Source organism: Callithrix jacchus, chromosome 18, assembly GCF_049354715.1.
Source record: "Callithrix jacchus isolate 240 chromosome 18, calJac240_pri, whole genome shotgun sequence".
Classification (NCBI taxonomy): Eukaryota; Metazoa; Chordata; class Mammalia; order Primates; family Cebidae; genus Callithrix; species Callithrix jacchus.
Window position 1 is genome coordinate 14,954,975 of NC_133519.1, and position 19,676 is coordinate 14,974,650.

The following is a 19,676-nucleotide window of genomic DNA, read 5'->3' on the forward strand; positions in this document are numbered from 1 at the left end:
CCTCCTCGAGTTTCCTTCCTTTGGGCTCTGGTTTTTTCCCTGCAGTTTCTTCTCTCAAAGTCATCGTTGTTTACCATCATTTCCCCACTCAAGGATTGGGGAGAAAGAACAAACTCGCTCTTCTTCCCTCCTCCCTCCACTTTCACACCCACTTTGCTGAGGACTGCCTTGCATGGCACTGGGGGGAATGATTTTCCTTTGTCTTTCCCCTTTCCTCTGGCCAGGTGTTGGGTGCTGGACAGGGTGAACACCTGGGCTGTGGTCATGTTCATTGATTTTGGGCAGTTGGCCACCGTCCCTGTGCAGTTACTGCGCAGCCTGGACAGCGACGACTTCTGGACCATCCCACCCCTGACTCAGCCATTCATGCTGGAGAAAGGTGAGATATTCTGCCCTCCTCCTGAGGCTTTCGGGACAGGAGATGCCATGCCTGCTTCTGGGACCTGAATGGGGAACAGCATAGTGGGCGGCCAAGGTGCTTCAGTCTCTCTTTCCACCCAACCCCGATTTTCAGCATCTGACCCCAGCAAAGCTGCTTCTCCAGTATTGGTTTTCATCCCTGGGCTCTGGAGCCCCAAGATCCCAGGAGGGACCTCAGATGCTGTCCAAAAGCTGAGTTCTCTGGGAGGGGAGAGAAGAGCGTGGATTTCCCACCCTCCTTCCACCAGAGCTGCTCAGCTTTCATCTGTTTTCCACACTTTGCATGTTGCTTCAGATTCACTGGAAAAAGGATTCTGCCGTAGAAGGAAACTAGCCCTTGGATGTGTCATAGAGGCCAGAGCACTGCACTCAGGGTCTTCTCTTAATGTGGTTCATTTAGCCTCAGACACCTGTGGGTTTCCCCATAGGTGGAAATGGAGAGGCCCCTTCTTTTTCTTTTTTTTTTTTGTTTGAGACAGTGTCTCACTCTATTGCCAGACTGGAGTGCAGTGGCGCAATCCCGGCTCACTGCAACTTCCATTTTCTGGTTTCAAGCAATTCTGCCTCAGCCTCCCGAGTAGCTGGGACCACAGGCATGCACCACCATGCCCGGCTAATTTTTTTGTATTTTTTAGTAGAGACAGGGTTTCACCATGTTAACCAGGGTGGTCTCGATCTGCTGACCTCATGATCCACCCGCCTCGGCCTCCCAAAGTGCTGGGATTACAGGCGTGAGCTTTTTTTGTATTTTTTAGTAGAGACAGGGTTTCACCATGTTGGTCAGTGTGGTCTCAATCTCTTGACCGCATGATCCGCCCTCCTTGGCCTCCCAAAGCGCTGGGACTACAGGTGTCAGGAACTGCATCTGGCCCAAGGCCCTTTCGTAAGATCAAAGTCAGGTGAAATGTAAAAGGATAAAAGAATGCTTTAGGGAGCAGTCAGAAGTGGAGGGGAAGAAGCATACATACCCAGAAAGTAAGATGGAAAAGTCCTTTTTTTTTAGAGGCAGGGTCTCACTCTGTTGCCCAGGATGGAGTGCAGTGGTACAATCATAACTCACTGTAGCCTCAAACTCCTGGGCTCAAGCGATCCTCCCACCTTGGCCTCTCAAAGTGCTGGGATTACAGGCATGAGCTTCCACGCTTGGCTGAGATGGAAACATTTACAAATAAGTCTTTAAAGATGGAAAGGCATTTCCCGAAAGCACAGGGCCAGAGCTTCCTGGGAGGCTGGTGGGGTTTGTACCCAGTGGGCAGGGAGCACCACCCAGAGGTTGTCCTGAGTCATTGCATGAAGAGGGTCCCTGCTGCCCAGCCTGCAAACAGCCAGGCATCAGGAGCTACTTCAGGTGACCTAGGGAAGAGGAGCTTCCTGTCTCAAAGTGCAGCTTCCAGCCTGTCAGAAGGACCAGAGTCCCCAAACCAGAGATAAGTCAGACAAGTGTTCAGTTTTCCTCCCTTTATGGATGAGGAAATACGGCTCAGAAAAGAACTGAAGTCATATTTATAATAGCAAGAAAATGGCGTAGCTGTGGATGAAACCTAGGTCTGCCTCTTGGTGATTCAGTTTTATGCATACAAACAGTCCCAGAGTTTGGGGGATATGGTGGGATGGTGGGAGTTGCATAGGGGACAAGGTCCTGAGGAAAGCTGGGTTTTTGATGGGCTCCCTGCGCTTCCCCTTTCCAGCCATGTGAGAGTGCTTGCTTCTCATGGTGAAAACTCCGCTTTTAACCTTCCTCTCTCCAGCTGAAACTCTCAGAGCAAAGTTGAGTGAACATGATTTTGTCCCCACTAGAATTTCTCATTAAAAATCCCAGATCCCTGTAATTATTTTAACAAGTGCCTCCTCCCTTTATCTGCTGTTATTTTGCCTTCCCCCCATGCTGCCTTTTCAGCATTTATCATCTCACTTGATCCTGGCAGCAGGGATTTAGCAGGAACTAGCAGAGACTTGCTGGTTGGAGCTGGCTGGCAGCTAGAGCACTTGCCCTGCAGCCCCCGCCTTTTGCTTCCCTCCTTTGCTCCTCCTGCCCAGCCCAGTGCCACTGAGGTTTTGTTGTTGTGTCTTGTTTTGCAGACATTTTGAGTTCGTATGAGGTTGTCCATCGAATCCTCAAAGGGAAAATCACTGGTGCTTTGAACTCGGAGGTAACTGCCTCTGCATCTAACTTGGCTGTTCTCCCTCCACTCCTGCCCTTGGGGTCTCTGCAGCGGCTGCTGCCTAGGCCTGGATACAGTATTTAACTGGCATTCTCTTCGATCAAACAAGCTGGTTTTCTGAGGGGTTGGGTGAACTGGCTGTGTGGGCCTTCCTTCCCATCAAGGTTTCTCTTTCTCTTCCAGTCGCACATCCTAAAGTTTGAAGAGTCTAAATAATGGGGCTCCCCTCAGCATGTTCCCTCTCCTGTGTGCCACGGATCCAGAGGCTGCCCGCCCTGCCCTCTTGTACCCCTTTAACCCTTGAGGCCTGGGCGGTGAAAAAGGCCAGACTCTGCCCGGGATTGATTTCCATTTTGCTTTTACTCCCAGCTCACCTCTCAAAAGAGAGTGAAGTCTCATTTGTCATGTGTCTTCAGTTCCCCAACTTGGCATGAACATTTGAACCCAACTTAGGAAGCTGCCATTAGGTTGAAAGCCTGAGGCAGCTGGGATGTTCTTTCCTGTTTCTCTTCTCTGCACCCCAGAGCATGATATAGGCAGTCCTAACAGATTGTGGATAATGGAGAAGCCCTCTGCTAGTTTTCCTGGCCTTCCATGTAGAATAGGTAGAGTAACATTTAACCAGTGAGCAAATAAATGTTGGCATGTTTCATGAGTTTGGAGTGATTGATATTTCTTTCCAGCCACCCTTCCACTGCCCTGCTCTGCCCTCTAAAACTGCTACAGTGAGATTAGAGCCTGCCCATGTGGGCTCTGGGCCATGCAAACCCTGCCTGGGATGTAGATACATGTTTAAAGTGTAATGACCTGAGTTCGTTTCATCTCTCCTTGCCTTCTAAGTGGAGAGAAGAAAATTGTTTCACGATGATATGGTCTTGATTCTTTTTTATACTTTGTACTTTAATAGAACCCTAAACTTAAGGTCATAAAAGGGAGTGCTGGGTTTGGCAAGAAAAATGGAGGATTCTCTTAGAGTTGGTATTCTCCAGCTCATAGGAGCAGGCATTTTCCTCTACGTCATGTGAACGTGAACCTCACTATTTCTTCAAATAATTTTATTAGAGCCAAACTATTTAAATAATTTTATTTGTTTCATCCTTTGGTAGATGAGAAAAATACATTACAAAATACATTATACAGAAGACAGCTCACAGTACACATTACTAAAAACACAATCTACATTCCAGCCAGGGCTGGTGTTAAGTTCAGAAGAAAGCCACAGAGGCCTTGGAAACCAGATTTCAGCTCTATGGAATGAATTTTCCCCTTGTGTCCCGTCTTTATCTCAACCTCAGCATATATTATTAGCACCCCTAATTAGGTGGGTGTGGGTAGTTAGAGCAGCATTGAGTGGGACTGGTGGACTCTCCACCTAAAGCAGCAAACATTAAAGTCCCTCAAAAGAAAAGGGGTGGGGTGGGGGCAGAATGACAATGTGAACATTGCTGTGTCTCAAAGCATTGCAGAACTCCTAGCATCCTACAGTTCTCAGGCAGCTGTCCCAAGTCTGCGTTTTTTGAGACTTGGGTCTTCACTTAGCCATCCTTGGCCTCTGTCATTTCAGTCTTTGAGAGCTGCTGGCATCGTAGGTCCTAAGAGGCTGTCTCAGTCCCAAAGCAAGCTTACAGACAAAGAGATGCAGGCAGCACCCGCCTGATGCAAAGTCATGCCCAAACTTTTACAACAGCAAATACATACAACACAGCATTGACAGTTCCATCTCAGCACAGACTCCCCACCTCACCTTCCCTCCCTGGCAGGCAGTTCCTGAGCCTGGGGTAAGGACACAGGTGTATAGAACAACCCCCGCTTAAAAAGCTAACCCTTTTGGGAATGGCTTGAAAGAATCTCGTTTTCCAAGCCAAGCAACTTCAGAGCTATGCCTGTTCTTTTCGACAAAACCAAATGAAGCAAGAGAGAGGAAGGTGAGCAGAGCTTACCAATGATCACCATCCGGTGCTGGTTAGAAGCCACTTTCCAGGAGAGGAACCAATGAACAGTGGAGTTGCAGCCACACAGCTGAGATCAGAAAAGACCACATACACACTTGGAGACTGTGTCCCCAATCCCCACTCAATTCATTCAAAAGGAATTCTACAAAGCAGCCTCTTGAGCCTTATTTTCTTTTTCTTAGAAATTTGAAAACATCTGTGACTAGAAAAGTAGTCCTAAGAATTAACACCATCGTTTCAGCCTACTACATTGTAGCTTAGCAGGCCAGGCTCTGCATTCCAAGGGGGCAAGTGCTGGTTGCTCCAGAGGCCTTGAGGTGAAATCTAGGGGCGGACCAGGTGTGCTTCAGCTCCATGTTTCTCTTGCTTTAGCAGCAAAACGCAGCCTTTCCTCTCTGCCAAAGCAACAGTGGACTCGTACCCCTCCCCACCTCCCAAGTAGTTCAGGGGATGGGGTGGGATGTGCGAATAAAAAGAAAGATGAGTCAAGACCAGCATCTTCAAATTAACAAACTGTAATTGTTTTCCCAAAGATACATTTTTTTCATACACATCCATCATACACTGTAACCAAAAAAAGCAGTGTACATGAAATAAGAGAAAATAAATTAAAAATCCATAGCATAGGTAAGGAGGCTCTAGTCTGGAGCACAGCTGAGTTTCCAGCAATATAAGGAGGCTCGAAAGTTTCTTTTATAAGAATGCCTGCTAGCAAGGGTTCCAGCAAGGTGGTTGGTTGGTCTGTAAGTCAGTCTTGAGTACTTGAAACAGTTCTGTGTTTGTTTGTTTGTTTTCCTTAGCGTTTAGAATAGCCATCATTGTCCTGCAATAGGCAGAGCTATCACGTCCAGGAAAAATGAGGGAGGGAACCACAGAGGCAGCGTGAGATCCAAATACAGCATTCAAAGGTAATTGGTCCAGTGGTGCCTGGGGAGGGAGGAAGGGTGATACTCCAGGGTTAGCCATCTTCCTTTGGGGGTGTGTACCAGCCTGCAAAGAAATGGAACCGTCAGTGAGGTGGAGGTTCAGGCCCACCCTCCCCTGCCCCAATCTCTGAAGACGTCTCCAGTGTCAGAGGTGAGAGGATATGGGGAAAGGCTACGTGGTGTGGGGAGAGGTGTATGGGAAGCTGAGAACCTGCACACCTGGAGATGAGAAAGAAAGGGGCATGATGTGCCCAACCTGAGATGATGGGAGAGTTAGATGAGCTTTTCAAAGGGTGGCCGAGGAGCTTATTGGCCAAGCTTGTCGGTGATATGATCATTTTGGTGTGTTTCTGGAAGAGGCTGTGAATGTCAGCCACTGCCAGTCCCTCCTGGGAGAACTGGGTCAGGTACTGTGTTAATGGGTGGTAAGTATCAGAAACCAAAAGAAGGGGTTCTTGCTCTGGCTGGAAGTGAAAACCTGGGCGTGGCAAGTGTCCGAATCTCCCGAGTCCTGGCTTTAGCCTCACCGTTTTTTTCGTGGATCTGCACCAAGGACTTGTAGGACTGCTGTGCTCTTGTCAGACTGTATTGAGACTGGGGAGAGGAAGCCAACACATCAGGCCATGGCCAGCTGTGGCCTGCCAGCTGTGGCCTGCGAGCTGCCCCTCACCTTCTGCAGGCTGTCACCCAGAGTCCCTGGAGTCCTGGCTCCCAGCACTGTGGTCTAGTAAAACCCTTAAGTACCTTCCACTTAGGAGGTCCCTTGGGGTCATAATCCCATAGTCTTCCTTTTCCAGACCCACAACCTCCCAAAAGTCCTAGGGGTGCCCCTAGGGGCCAAACAGTTGTTCCACCGTGGGCACCCTAGGCCCTCATCCAGTGCCACCAGCCCAGGGGCCTTAGGCTATCCTTCTTGTAAAGGCGGCAGCCGTGGCCTGCTAGCGGCCCCAAGTACACTTGGCTCCACCCAGCCCCACCGGCCCCAGGCCCAGGATCCTTACTTTGTTGGCTCCAAACTGCACTCGTGCTTTCCCCTTCACCAGTGTGGCACTGATCTGCATGATCACTGACTCTATGGAGTAGGCACTGCTCCAGCCCTGGGTGATGGGAGGGACAAAGCAAGCAGGTCCAGATGGAGCTTCCAGAGAAGGCTCACGCATGTCCTCCTGGCAATCAGCTGGGTATATAGGAGGGCCCTTGCCCTTTGCTCCTAGCACTGCCACCTGTCTGTCTAGGTCAGTGGGTGCAGACCCAGCCCAGCAGAATGAAAGGGCCACATCAATACCTATCAGCCAGCCCGCAGGGGTTTGTGCCGTGAAGCTCAGCCAACCCCCGCCCAGGCCGGCCTGGCCAAGGAGAGATGGGCTCACCTGTTTGGTGAGAAGTTCCATGCAGATGGCCCCTCCGCCCAGAACATACCTGCATGAGAAAGGTTAGTCAGCTATGCCTGACACAAGCTCCAAGTCCCTTCCCCACCCTCAGCCAGAAGAGATGCCCTCGTCTGCATGCCAGCCACTCACCCTCCAGAGAGGACTGGAGACACAACCCTGACAAATGGTGGGTCAAAGGGAAAGTTATCCTGAGAGAGAGAGAGAGAGAGAGACAGAGAGAGGGATGACAGTCAGGGGAGGGAGGCCAGCATCCTCCATAGGACTGTCAGGCAGACGGCCAGAGGGAGAGACTGGTAAGGAAAAGCCTTACTTTAAAGGAAAAGTTAAGTAGGATGAAGTCGGCTCCTTCTTTCTCTTTGAGGATCTGGAGATCGTTGTGCAAAGCGCTGTCCTGGTCAACTCTATGAAGCAACAAGCCTGGGCTCAGCTGACTGGGTCCAGCTCAGGAGTTTCATAAGGGCCCTACCCTGGCTAGCAGCTGACCACCAAACTACTGCCCACACCCGCTACGGGACCCTGAACCAAAATGCTGGATGGGGCTGCCCTGGAGATCCCACCACAATAGCCCCACTCACACTCCTCCTCAACTTCCTCTCCAATCCCAGAGTCCCCACTCACTTGAGGAGTTTGACATTCCAATCATACAGACTGTCATTCACGAGTTCGACTGCATAGTTTCCTGGAAGGAGGAAAAAGATAGGTGTTAGTAGGATGGTCCAGGTGGTGAGTGGTCTCTAATGCAGATTCCTTTTCCAGACTGAGAGAAAAAGATCAACAGCTCTAGGGTGACCCAGATGGACATGTAACCAAGCCACTGGCTGGAAGAGCTCCACTCTCCTTGGCCTGAAAAGTTCATAAGCACTCCTGGATCCGAGGACCTCTTGGGGCCCCATGACACCAAACCCCTCTTTATGGGTGACTCCTGTGCAGGCCCCTCTCTGGCGCAAACTCACCACCTTTGAAACTCTGTGATCGGTATATATCCCTGAGCTCCTTCATCAGCCGGTCAGTGGCCTGCACCGAGCCAGACACTGCACCCTGTGAGGGAGGGATGACAGGAACATTCCTTGGTCGTGTGGGGTGTAAACGCATGTTAGACCTTAGGGGCAGTCTGGCAGCTTACCTAGGATTTAGGGAAGGATTAGGCATACCCCCAAAAAGGAGTGTGCTCTCCATACTGTGATGCGACAGCCTACTGCTTCCCAGCCATTTCCCACCAACCCCCTCACCAGCCTCTCCCTAGAAGGCACGTACATTTAAGTAATCTTGCCTCTGGTTCTTTTTAATTTTCTCTAGGATGGCCAGGTTTTCTTTTCCAATGCCATCATCTTCAGATTTCTTGCCCTCAGCTGGCTCTTCCTCTTTCATTTCATAGTGATCTAAGTCTTCTGTGTCCTGGGGGAGGGGTTGGGTGGGAGTGAAATGAAAAGGAAAAAATTCAGGTTAGAGAATGGCCATCCCCTTCCCAGTCCCATCTGGCAAAGAGCCAAAACTTAAGGTGCAGCAGTGCATCTGGCAGTCTCATACACACAGCACACGTCCCATTTTTAGAACAATTTTGAGCCCTATTCCCTCCACAATCTAAAGGATGAGGCAAATCTCTTCTTCAGCTCTCAAGCTACAGCAAGAACTTAGGGAGCAAGCAGAGCTGCAGCTGAGACCAAGGCAGGGACTTGGCCCTTTTGTTTTCTAGACTGACCCTGTTCCAACTGTTCCTAAACCTTGGCAGCAGAAACTCTTCCCTAATTCCTAGCAGAAATGACTCGGGCCTGACCCTGTGACTCAAAGCTCATATTTCACCGGGTGACTATTGCACCTGGGAGTTCCCAGGGCCCCAAGCCCAAAGGAGAAACCTGGATCATTAAATCTCCTCTCCTCGCTACAAATCTGTTTTTTGAGGGCATGCACAGCATGAATCGTGTATGCAGAGGCACCCACTGCCAGATGGAAATAAGAAAGGACGTCCAGAGATATGTGGAAGAGGTCAAGAACAGAGTTAGCCCCTTACTCATCCCGCTTTAAGTAAGCAAGCAGCTAACTCACTGAGCATGGGGGAGGAGACCATATCTAGGATTCAGCCCCTCAGGCAGATGTTGGGGGTATGGCCCAGAGGGTTGTCCAATGTCTGGGAGGAGTAAATTTCATGTGTCATCAGCCCCTGGCCAGTCTCAAGACCCTTAATGGGTTCTAGAACCTGGGAAATTAATCCAATGCTAGGAAATAAAAGTAATCAGAGTGATCTCCCCATTTCTGGCAGGATATACTAACCTAATTATCACACTGGCAGGTAAGGTCTACTGAGTGTTTATGACGTGGCAGGTTCTGTCCTAGGTGCCGCACATGCCAACTCATTTAATTCTTTCAACCACCACATCATTATTCTATCAGTATCCATGTTACAGATGCGGAAGCCGAGGTCTATTGAGGTTAATTATCAAGCCCAAAGTCACAGAACTCTTAACAGAGCTAAGATTCAATCAAGTTCTGTCTAGCTCTAAAGCTCAAATTCCTAACCATGATTTTCTATTCTGTACAAGTACGTTTTTAGGGAATATATGAGATAGTTTAGTACTTATCGTGTATCATCTGAAGTATTTTATGTATAATACCTCGCTTAATCTCAAGATAACCATATGTATTAGATATTATAATCCTACTTTATAGATAATAAAACTAGGTAAGTGAGATTACATAAAATTCTTCAGTTAGGATAGCTGGGATGCAAACATAGGTTTGTTGGGACTCCAAAGCCATTTAAAATTAACTTGTCAAGTATTTGGTTTTAAATTGCTTTGCACCTGTCTTCAGTGGCTGGATATGGGTGCCCTGTCTCCTCTACTACACTGGCTGTTCCTCCAGGTCAGTCAATCTGTCTTTATTCCTTTGATATTTTTCTCTCTCCATTTCTGGACTGGAGTTCTGGATAATGGGTGATCAACGGTGCTGACTGAAAGAGCTTCCAGCCCATGCCACCTCAGGAGGCAAGCCTACCTCAGGCATCTCCTCGTCTTCATCTTCTGAAGACACGTCTTCCTGTGTGCACTGCAGCGGGAAGGGGAAAGATGGAGATCAGAGCCCCAGTGGCTTGCTAGAATGCAGCCTCCAACCTACTCCCCTGAGCCCCCAGGTCTGGAAGCTGTGCACCTCCCTGTAATGCTGCCAGTCCCTCCACCAGTCAGATCTGAGTGGAAGCAACAGCCCAGGGAATGGCTTTGCTACCAGCCCATTATTTTTCACCTATCACTGCCAAAGAATAAAAGAAAAGCAAAATGGCTATCTCTGTCACCCACCTCATAAATCTCAGTTTAATTTTCCTAAGAACCCCTCCTTTACTTGATCTTCTTTAGACTGATACTGCATTTGTGGTTCTCACCAAGGAGCCTAGGTCCCCAGTGGCCACCAACTGCTACTGCTAAAATAATAGTAAAAATTCCCCTCTCCCTTTCAACATTTGGGATGCTGCCCATGAGAGTGAGTTTTCATATGAGAGAGAAAGCTACTAGTGCCCCACTTAGCAAGAGAAGATTCCCATCTGGAGAAGAGCGAGGGTGAGAGTCACAAGACATGTATGTGTTCGGAAGCCGGTGGGCATGGAGAGAAACTACTGCAGATTTGTCTCAATTATTTACTGAGTACTCTCTGTGGGGCAACTCTGCACAACAGGGCCCACCCTCAGCTGCTCACCTGCTCTGCTGGCAAGGGTTGATCCAGCATCTCCACATCTGGATGCTGAGGGAGGTTATAGAGTTTACACAGGTCGGAGATGATCCTCTTCAGATGCTGTAATAGCTACAGGTAGGGAACACAGAGACATCAAATACTCCCTTCCCCACTCCAATCTGGACAAGTGCATGGACGAGCTCTTAGCTTGGGCCCCAAACCAATACCTAGTTCTCTAAGCCTTATGGGCCATGTGGCTATGGGAATGAGTCTCCTGATGGACCAATCCCAGGGCTGGTGCAGGGTCTCCCTCTGGCTTCAGTAAGCAACTCCCCTGGGAGGTCAGCCCCTAAATGTTTAGCTGCCTGTACCGTCCACTTTTCAGGATCCCTTTCATAGGACGCCTTTGTGACATGAGCCTCACAGTAATAAAATGCACCCCTACCCTGTGGCCCCCTCACCAGAGTATTCCCTTTCTTTATATCCACCAGCCTCTCCAAGACAGCAGCCAAGTTAGGGTCATCCGACTCCACTGACCAGATGGGGGGCACAGCAGGGTATGACTCCTGAGGGGAAAAGAGCAACAAAAGCAATCAAAATGGGTGACTTGGGGAAAAAGCCAGATTTTGCCTGCCCTCTTCCCCCCAAGACTTCTAGCCCCTTTGCTTCCCACCCCACCCCCAAAAACACATAAATCCCCAATTCAGGTCAGCATCTAACCAAGCACTTTCACAACAAATCCTAAACTGGAAAACAAAACCAGTCTTTGGGAGGACTCTTTCCAAGAAGCAGGCTGGGACCTTTTCTTTCTTTCCTCAAGAGTACAAACCAGAAAACCCGGCACAGCCAAACTTAGCTAACAGCGAGGGGGAACTTCTGATCTCCTGCACTGCCTATACAAGTTCCAGACTTCAGGTTCTCCCTGTACCCAGAACAGAGTCCTCCAAGCTCGCTTTTCAAACTCCAGAATCAGTTGAGGAAGGGATCACCTCATCACAATCACACTGAAGTGAAAAAAGCAGAGTTCAGTAGGGAAAGAAGTATAAAAGCTCGACTGTATCTCTAGAACCCAAGAGTAAAAGGGTACTGGCAAGAATCTCTCCACACCACTCCCAGAAGAACCCCTCAAAGATCAATTCTCCCCACCTCTCCCTTGGGAACCTGCCACCCTCTCAGTCCAGGCGTGGGCTGTAGGGCTCCACATGGCAGCCTGGGAGAAAGAAGCCTACGCTGCTGACATTCCCAGCATTCCTGAGCCACGGTGCCAAATGCAGCCTGACCAGACTCCCCCTCTGCCCAAACCAAGGGGGCTAGTTTAGGCCAAGTCTCCTTTATAGGGACCAAGGGGCATCTGGCTGAGGACCCCCTAAATTTAACTTCCTGCCAGAGACAAAGGCAGTAAATGGCCTCAGGCAACAGAAAGCAGCTGGATGGGGGGCAAACCTACCCTTAAGGAATTAGAAGCTTAATTCAAGAACAAAATTAACTCTTGAGGTTCCTTATCCACCTCTACTGGGTATCTCAGCACTGCCATGGCTCTAATCCTCAATGCTGGAGGAAAAATAATTATCAAAGATGCCCAAGTCTTCACTTGACTAAGCCACTCCTAGCCCTTCAATTCTAACTTTTTAGCAGGAAAGACGAAAGGAAATGAGAGAAATGGTTTGAGTGGGGTATGAAATGGTATGAGTTTTGGTGGGGCACCAATCAATCCAAACTGAGGCTTACCTCACCAAACCTTGACCCGGTTTGATTGAGAAAAGGGACAGAAAACACCATGTCAGTTGAATTTAGGCCCCCAAGTACCAGAGAATTCACAACTCTGCCTTTCCTCAGGCTACTCGGATTCGGTCTGCCTGCTTGGATAAAGTACTGTCTGCTAGCATTTCAGCTACTGCTCCGGGTAGAGAGAATACCATCACAGCAGGTAACATCAACCAATGTAAGTGCTATACCATGCAATACCAGACATTCCCAAATTAGCAGAAGCCAGTTCTCCATTCAAGGGATGTCTGAGGGTAGACCAGGCAGGAGACAAGTAAGGTGTATGCCTAAGATGGAATAACCCTCACAGGGGAGAAATGCAACTGTTACTGCTCAGAAAAAATGAGGGTGGCCCTGGCACATCACATCACTATCATTACCAGGAAAGGCAACAACCCACGGCAACTGGACATCCACAGGGAACAGGGAGGGGAGTGGCACAACTGCTACCAACCGAGGCAAAAAGAGCAGAGTTAGAGGTTACACCAGAAAGAGGGAATCCAGAGAAAGAGGAGGAGTCAGTGAGCTGCAAACTATGACTTGGTGAAGTTCAGAGAGCAAGAGGGGCTCCATGAGGGATGCCTAGGCGAGGATCCCACAGGTGGCAACGTCCTAAGTCAGAGGTAATACTGAGAAGGGGGCATCACCGAAATGTGCAGAGAGTTCCAGGCCAGGGCTTTCCAGCTGGGGTCAGTGCCGAGGCCTAAAACCTTGAAATAGGAGTAAGGGGAAGAAAGGCGCATTCCTAGGTGGCAAGTTAAAGTTGTGGAAGAGTAGCCAAAAAAGCCAAAATAATGAACCTTGGGATGTGGGTGGGTTCGTGGAAATGGGTAGTCTAGGCGCCATATGTCGGGGTGTCCCTCGCTATCGGGGTCAATGGTAGAGATTCTGGGGGCACCGCAGAACCTCAAGCAGCAGAAACAAGTGTAACCTGGAGAGAAAGAGCTGAGCCCTGAGAGGGGCTTCGGCCTCCCAGGTCCTTCGAGAGCAAAAAGCTGGATGTAGTGATCCTGGGTCCCTGACAAGAGGCCCCCACAGAAGCGCAAGCGAGAGAGTCCTCACCGTGATGTTGCAGTGGATGCGGACAGGATCCCCAGGCACCGATCCCCGTTGGGGTAGATGCGGTCCGGGCGCGGCCCCCGCCCCGGCCCCTCCGGCCCCAGCCAGCAGGAACTCGCAGCTCAGCTCGTCCAGGCAAGCGCTGGCAATGCGGAAGCGCTCGTGGCCGCGGTGGAAGATGGACTCGAGCAGCTTCAGCTCTCGCCTCAGGCAGGGCCCCGGCCCCGGGCCCCCCCCCGGGCCGCCCCCGGCCCCCGGCGCCGCCCCCTGGCCCCCCAGCTGCTGCCCCGGCCCCGGCTGCTGCTGCCCCTGCGGCTGCGGCTGCTGCATCCTCCGCTCCGCTCCGCTCCGGGGCCGGCGGGCCGGGAGCCTCCGGCCTCCGCTCCGGGCTCCGCCGCCGCCGCCGCCGCCGCGGTCCGCACTTCCTGATCCCCCCTTCGCCAAGATGGCGCCGCCGCCACCTCCGGGACAGGCCCCCCCGCTCCGCTCACTGGCCCCCTCCAGCCGCCGGAAGCCGCGCGCCCCTCCTCCTCCTCCACCTCCTCCTCCTCCTCCTCGGCGGCCCCGCCTCCGTCCCCCTCACGTGACTTCCCTGCTCTGGCCTCCTCCACGTGATCTCTCCGTCTTTCCCGCCCCCCTGTTCTCGCCTGCCACCCTCCACATGTGACCCGGGGCTTGGGGCTTGCCTCTATGTGAGCGCCTCAGTGCGTGTTTGCGTACGTCGTGCGTGCTTGCGCGCGACGCCCCTTCGTCGGCGCTCCCCTCTCACGTGACCTAGCGCCGCGTGCTCCCAGGGGCTACCCGCGCAGGACGCTGTTTCCTGCGCCGGGCCCCGCTTCCCCCGCCCCCGAGCCGTGGCGAGTGTGCCCGGCACTCCATAGTCAGAGAAGAAAGAAGTGCAGTCTCCGCCGTGCAATCTTTATCCTGCGCTCCCGATGCTGGTCTACGGCGCAGGATCCCGGAGCCTGTGCTCCCCGTGGGGGTGGGCATACTGTATCTTCACCCTGAATGAGGGGCGTGTGGTCGGGGAAGGAGCCCGGGACCAGGATGCAAGAGGCGTAGATTCTCGTCTGAGCCCTGGCTCTGATGGCGTTTTGTGACCTTGGGTTAATCACTTTTCCGCCCAGTCTCAGTTTCCTCATCGTACAATGGCTCTCATGAGGACGATGCCTGTTTTTTCCTATTTCCAGGGAGGGATTCGATGAGAGGAGACCATGAAATGAGGAATAATAATGGATCACTGCTTTATTATGTATAAGCGGTAGTCAGTAGCTGGCCTTTGGCGCTTTTTAGACCCCATGAGTCTGGACGAGGCTGGGGGTTGGACAGCATGGACTTCCCCTACAGAGTCATGGAAGGAGTGCGGACTCGGGTAGACCCCATGCCCTGTCCTAGGCCTAAATGGCTAACACCTTGTCGCAGTGGTCCTGGCAGCTGCCGGGAATAGGTAGTGCCTCCAGACTCTCGGTAGGTGGCACTATCACAAAGGACAAAGCTGGCTGAAGCTACAGAAATCCCGAGCTGGCATTCCTTTGCCAAGGGCAGGTGTCATTAGCCTGTGGTAAGGCCTGCTCAGTTCTGCTCGGCCAACTCAGCCCTTAAACCACTGGCCAGATTGCCCCCTTTCTATCCCACTTGGACTAAAATGAGCTAGCCTTTGCTGGAAGGCTATTCACTTGTCTTTGCAGAAGCCTCCGTTGGCCAAGTTGGGGTATGGATAAAGATGATTACAGTCTGTTCCTGGTCCTATTTATCTCGTTTGGGTGGCCTGAACAGTTTGCTACATGTTGACTTTGTATATACAAGCTGATAGCATAAAAGTCTGTGGTAGGACTTCTGGTTTATTGTTTCCTGAGCCAGGGTGTTTGCAAATATTTAAAAATATATATATAAGACAGGGTCTTGCTTTCTCGTCCAGCCTGAAGTGCAGAGGTACAGGCTCAGTTCACTGCAGCCTCGACCTCCTGGGTTTAAGCTGTCCTCCCACCTCAGCCTCTCAAATAACTGGGACTACAGCTGCACACCACCATGGCCAGCTAATTTTTGTATTTTTTTGTAGAAAGGGGTCTTGCTATGTTGCCCAGGCTGGTCTCAAACTCATGGGCTCAAGTGATCCACCCATCTCAGCCTCCCAAAGTACTGGGATTATACATACGAGCCATTGTGCCCAGGTGCAAGTTTTGTTTTTTGTTTTTTTTTTTTTTGAGACGGAATCTCGCACTCCACGCCAAGCTGGAGTGCAGTGGTGTGATCTTGGCTCACTGCAACCTCCGACCGCCTGGTTCAAGGGATTCTCCTGCCTCAGCCTCCCAAGTAGCTGGGATTACAGGTACGCACCACCACGCCCAGCGAATTTTTATATTTTTAGTAGAGACAGTGTTTCACCATGTTGGCCAGGATGGTCTCGATTTCCTGACCTCATGATCCACTTGCCTCAGCCTCCCAAAGTGTTGGGATTACAGGCATGAGCCACCGTGCCCGTCCAGTGCATGTATTTTTAAATCTCCCAACAGCATGGCAATATAAGTGTTTTTACCTGTTTACAGGTGGGGAAAAAGAGTGACTCTGCAAAGATATCCAGTCCGTAAGCAGAGTTCCTAGGTCTGTCTCCAGAGTCTATGCCCTTGTACCCCACTTGCCTTTTTAGTGCTTTGAACCCCAGTTCTGCCAACTATTAATGATGTAACTGTGGGCGAATTGCTTCGCTTGTTTGTGCCTCGGTTTCCACACCTGTAAAATGGAGATCATAATAGTACCTACTGTTAGGAAAATTATGTGAGAACACAACACACCTAAAGTGCGTAAATTAGTGCACATGAGAAGAGCACAAAAGGTTTTTTAAAAATCGGGCTCAGCATGGCTTGTATCTAGTGAAAGGGCAGAGGGTAGGAAATGAGTCCAGGGCTAGATTATGGAGATCACAGTACATTATTTGGGTTTTATTCAAAGCACAGTGGGAAACCCCTGGAGGATTTTAAGCAGGAAGTGGCATGAGCTGGGTTAAAAATTTAAAAGATCACTCTGGCTGTTCTGTGGAAAATGGATTGTAGGGATTTTAATTTTTCTGCAAAGGTCATTTGTTACAGGTGCCCATGTTTGGAGTAGAGTGAGCAACCTTCTCCTTTGACTTGCTCCCTGAGCATCAATTTCTGTCATTGGCTCAACAAATAGTGTCCTGAGCACTTGATCTTTGCAGGAATTGTAGAGGGCACTGGGGATGCAGAGATGAAGAAGATAATGGCCCCAGCCAGGTGCAGGGGCCAGGCCCAGGGAGGCCGAGGCAGGCAGATCATGAGGTCAGGAGTTTGAGACCAGCCTGGCCAGCATGGTGAAACCCTGTGTCTACTAAAAATAACAAAAATTAGCTGAGTATGGTGGCACACACCTGTAGTCGGAGGCTGGGGCAGGAGAATTGCTTGAACCTGGGAGGCAGAGGTTGCAGTGAGCCGAGATGGCACCACTGCACTCGAGTCTGAGCAACAGAGCAAGATTATGTCTCAAAAAAGAAGAAGAAGAAGAAGAAGAAGAAGAAGAAGAAGAAGAAGAAGAAGATAATGGCCCCTGTGGGAAGCTTTGGCATGATTTGTGGTACAGAGGAGAGGCTCCTTATAGGATAGCTCCTACTCATTACTTTTGTTGTATTCTTGCTCCACCCCTTACGGCCGAGGTGGGCAGATCACTTGAGGTCAGGAGTTTGAGACCAGCCTGGCCAATGTGGTGAAACTCCATCTCTACTAAAAATACAAAAATTAGCCGGGCATGGTGGCAGGTGCCTGTAGTCCCAGTTACCCAGGAGCCTGAGACTTGAGAATCACTTGAACCCAGGAGGCAGAGGTTGCAGCGAGCCAAGATGGCACCACTGCACTCCAGCCTGGGTGATAGTGTGAGACTCTGACTCAAAAAAGGAAAGGGACAAGAAGGGAAAGAGTTGTAGAGGTGTTGGTCATTGGTGCTGTTGCCCTAGACCCCAGGGTAATCCTGGTAATAGCAACACTTCTGGAAGTCAGTTTAGTAATTAATATTCAAAAAACATTAAAACTTTAACCCAGCAATTTTACTTGGAAAGAAAAGGTATGTGCACAGACTTGCCTAAAAGGGAACACTATATAGCTGTGAAAAATAGTTATCGAAAATACTTATTGGTATGGAGAGTTTGAGAAATAGTAAATAAAAAAGATGAGACTGAAGTGAACTGAAGATTTAAAAAATTTTAAAAAGAAAGGTGGTTACAAGGCTATATTACAGTATGCTCCATTAAAAAATATATGATTTAGTTATGTACCCAACAGAAATGCATATACAGTCATGTGTCAATTGACAATGGGATACATTCTCAAAAATGTGTCTCAGTGATTTTTTTGTTGTGTGAACATCATAGAGTGTATTTACACAATCCCAGGATGGTGTAGCTGCTACACACCTGGCCTGTAGGGTCTAGACTATGGCTCCTAGGCTACAAACTTGTACAGCATGTTATGCTGTACTCAATACAGTGACTGCATCCCCAGTGCCCACTGGAATTTCTGCCATTACTGTAGGCAGTTGAAACACAATGATATGTATTCGTGTATCTATCTAAATATAGGAAAGGTACAGCAAAAATATGGTGTTACAATTTTATGGGGACCACCTTTGTATTTTGCAATCTGCTGTTGACGGAGAAGTCATTACATGGTACATGACTGTATCTGTATACCAAAAGTGTGAACAAGAGTGTTCACCGCAGTGTGATTTTTAATAGTCCAACTAGGAAACAACCCAAATACCCATCAATGGTGAAATTGATAAATGACAGTATATTCATACACTGGAATAGTCCACAACAATAAAGATGAATGAACTACAACTATATTCAGCAGTGTTCATGATTCTAACATGCTTTAAAAAAAAAAAGCCTCTTTTTTTTTTAAAAAAAAGCCTCTCCTCTGTACCACAAATCATGCCAAAGCTTCCCACAGGGGCCATTATCTTCTTCTTCTTCTTCTTTTTTTTTGAGACATAATCTTGCTCTGTTGCTCAGACTCGAGTGCAGTGGTGCCATCTCGGCTCACTGCAACCTCTGCCTCCCAGGTTCAAGCAATTCTCCTGCCCCAGCCTCCGACTACAGGTGTGTGCCACCATACTCAGCTAATTTTTGTTATTTTTAGTAAGCCAGGTGTGGTTGCTCCCACTTGTAATCCCAGTGCTTTGGGAGGCTGAGGCAGGTGGATCACCTGAGGTCAGGAGTTTGAGACCAGCCTGGCCAACATGGTGAAAACCTGTCTCTACTAAAAATTCAAAATAGTAGCCAGGCATGGTGGCATAGGCCTGTAATCCCAGCTACCCAGGAGGCTGGGGCAGAAGGATTGCTTGAACCTGGGAGGCAGAGGTTGCAATGAGCTGAGGTTGTGCCATTGCACTCCAGCCTGGGCAACAAGAGTGAAACTCCATCTCAAAAAAACAAAAAACAGACACAAAAGATTATGATTCCATTTATAAAAGTTAAGCAGGCAAAGTTGATCTATGCTATTAGAAGACCGTAGTTAATTTTACCTTCATTTTAAAAAAATTGTGATAAAATACACATAACATAAAATCTGATACTTTAAAGTGTACGACTCAGTGGCATTCAGCACATTCATAAGTTGTATAACCATTACCACTGTCTAGTTCCTGAACTTTTTTTTTTTTTTTTTTTTTGAGATGGAGTTTCACTCTTATTACCCAGGCTGGAGTGCAATGGCGTGATCTCGGCTCACCGCAACCTCCGCCTCCTGGGTTCAGGCAATTCTGCCTCAGCCTCCTGAGTAGCTGGGATTACAGGCAGGCGCCACCATGCCCAGCTATTTTTTTGTATTTTAGTAGAGATGGGGGTTTCACCATGTTGACCAGGATGGTCTCGATCTCTTGACCTTGTGGTCCATCCGCCTCGGCCCCCCAAAGTGCTGGGTTCCTGAACTTTTAAGCAGTCACCACCCCCTTTCCTCCCTCCTCCCATGGTGTTACTTTTGTAGAAGAGAGAATAACTGCTGGAAGGGTCATCATGGGGACTTCTGGATGTTAGTTATGTGTGTTTCTGTCTTTCTTTTAATCTAAATGGTGGCCATATGGCTGTGTTTATGTTGTGAGATTTTATCTAGCTATACACTTGTATATACTTTGCTGTATGAAAGTTATATCTAAGTACACATAGATAAATTTGGAGGGGTGTGAATGTGAAATCTATTTGCTAACACTGATTTTTTCCTGGGAGGTAGGAGTATGAATCCATGTTGTACTTACTATGTTTTGCTGACTTGTTTTCCAATTGGCATTCATGAATACATGTATTACTTTTGTAATAAAATTTTAAAATGTAAAACC

At 49.2% G+C, this 19,676-nt stretch overlaps 2 protein-coding genes across 8 annotated transcripts in view; one reads left to right on the forward strand and one right to left on the reverse strand.

Moving 5' to 3' along the window:
* TDRD10 (tudor domain containing 10) overlaps positions 1–3,237 on the forward strand; it is a 49,166-nt gene extending 45,929 nt beyond the window's left edge. For all 7 annotated transcript variants that reach the window (XM_035279954.3, XM_035279953.3, XM_054247460.2 and 4 more), the window contains 3 exons: positions 225–379; positions 2,500–2,570; positions 2,766–3,237. In XM_035279954.3, coding sequence (XP_035135845.1) covers positions 225–379; positions 2,500–2,570; positions 2,766–2,798 — 259 coding nt within the window. In that variant the 3' untranslated portion in view covers positions 2,799–3,237. The remainder of the gene's footprint in view (positions 1–224; positions 380–2,499; positions 2,571–2,765) is intronic.
* A 1,796-nt stretch (positions 3,238–5,033) lies between these two features.
* On the reverse strand, positions 5,034–13,776 carry UBE2Q1 (ubiquitin conjugating enzyme E2 Q1). Its single transcript, XM_017966311.4, has 13 exons — positions 13,338–13,776; positions 10,973–11,077; positions 10,536–10,640; positions 9,843–9,893; positions 8,106–8,246; positions 7,805–7,889; positions 7,470–7,530; positions 7,162–7,252; positions 6,981–7,039; positions 6,831–6,879; positions 6,462–6,557; positions 5,988–6,054; positions 5,034–5,524 (listed from the first exon to the last, which is right to left on the reverse strand). Exons 1-13 carry the CDS (start codon positions 13,662–13,664, stop codon positions 5,493–5,495), a joined length of 1,269 nt encoding a protein of 422 aa, XP_017821800.2. The 5' UTR covers positions 13,665–13,776; the 3' UTR covers positions 5,034–5,492.
* Between the last annotated feature and the right edge of the window lie 5,900 nt (positions 13,777–19,676).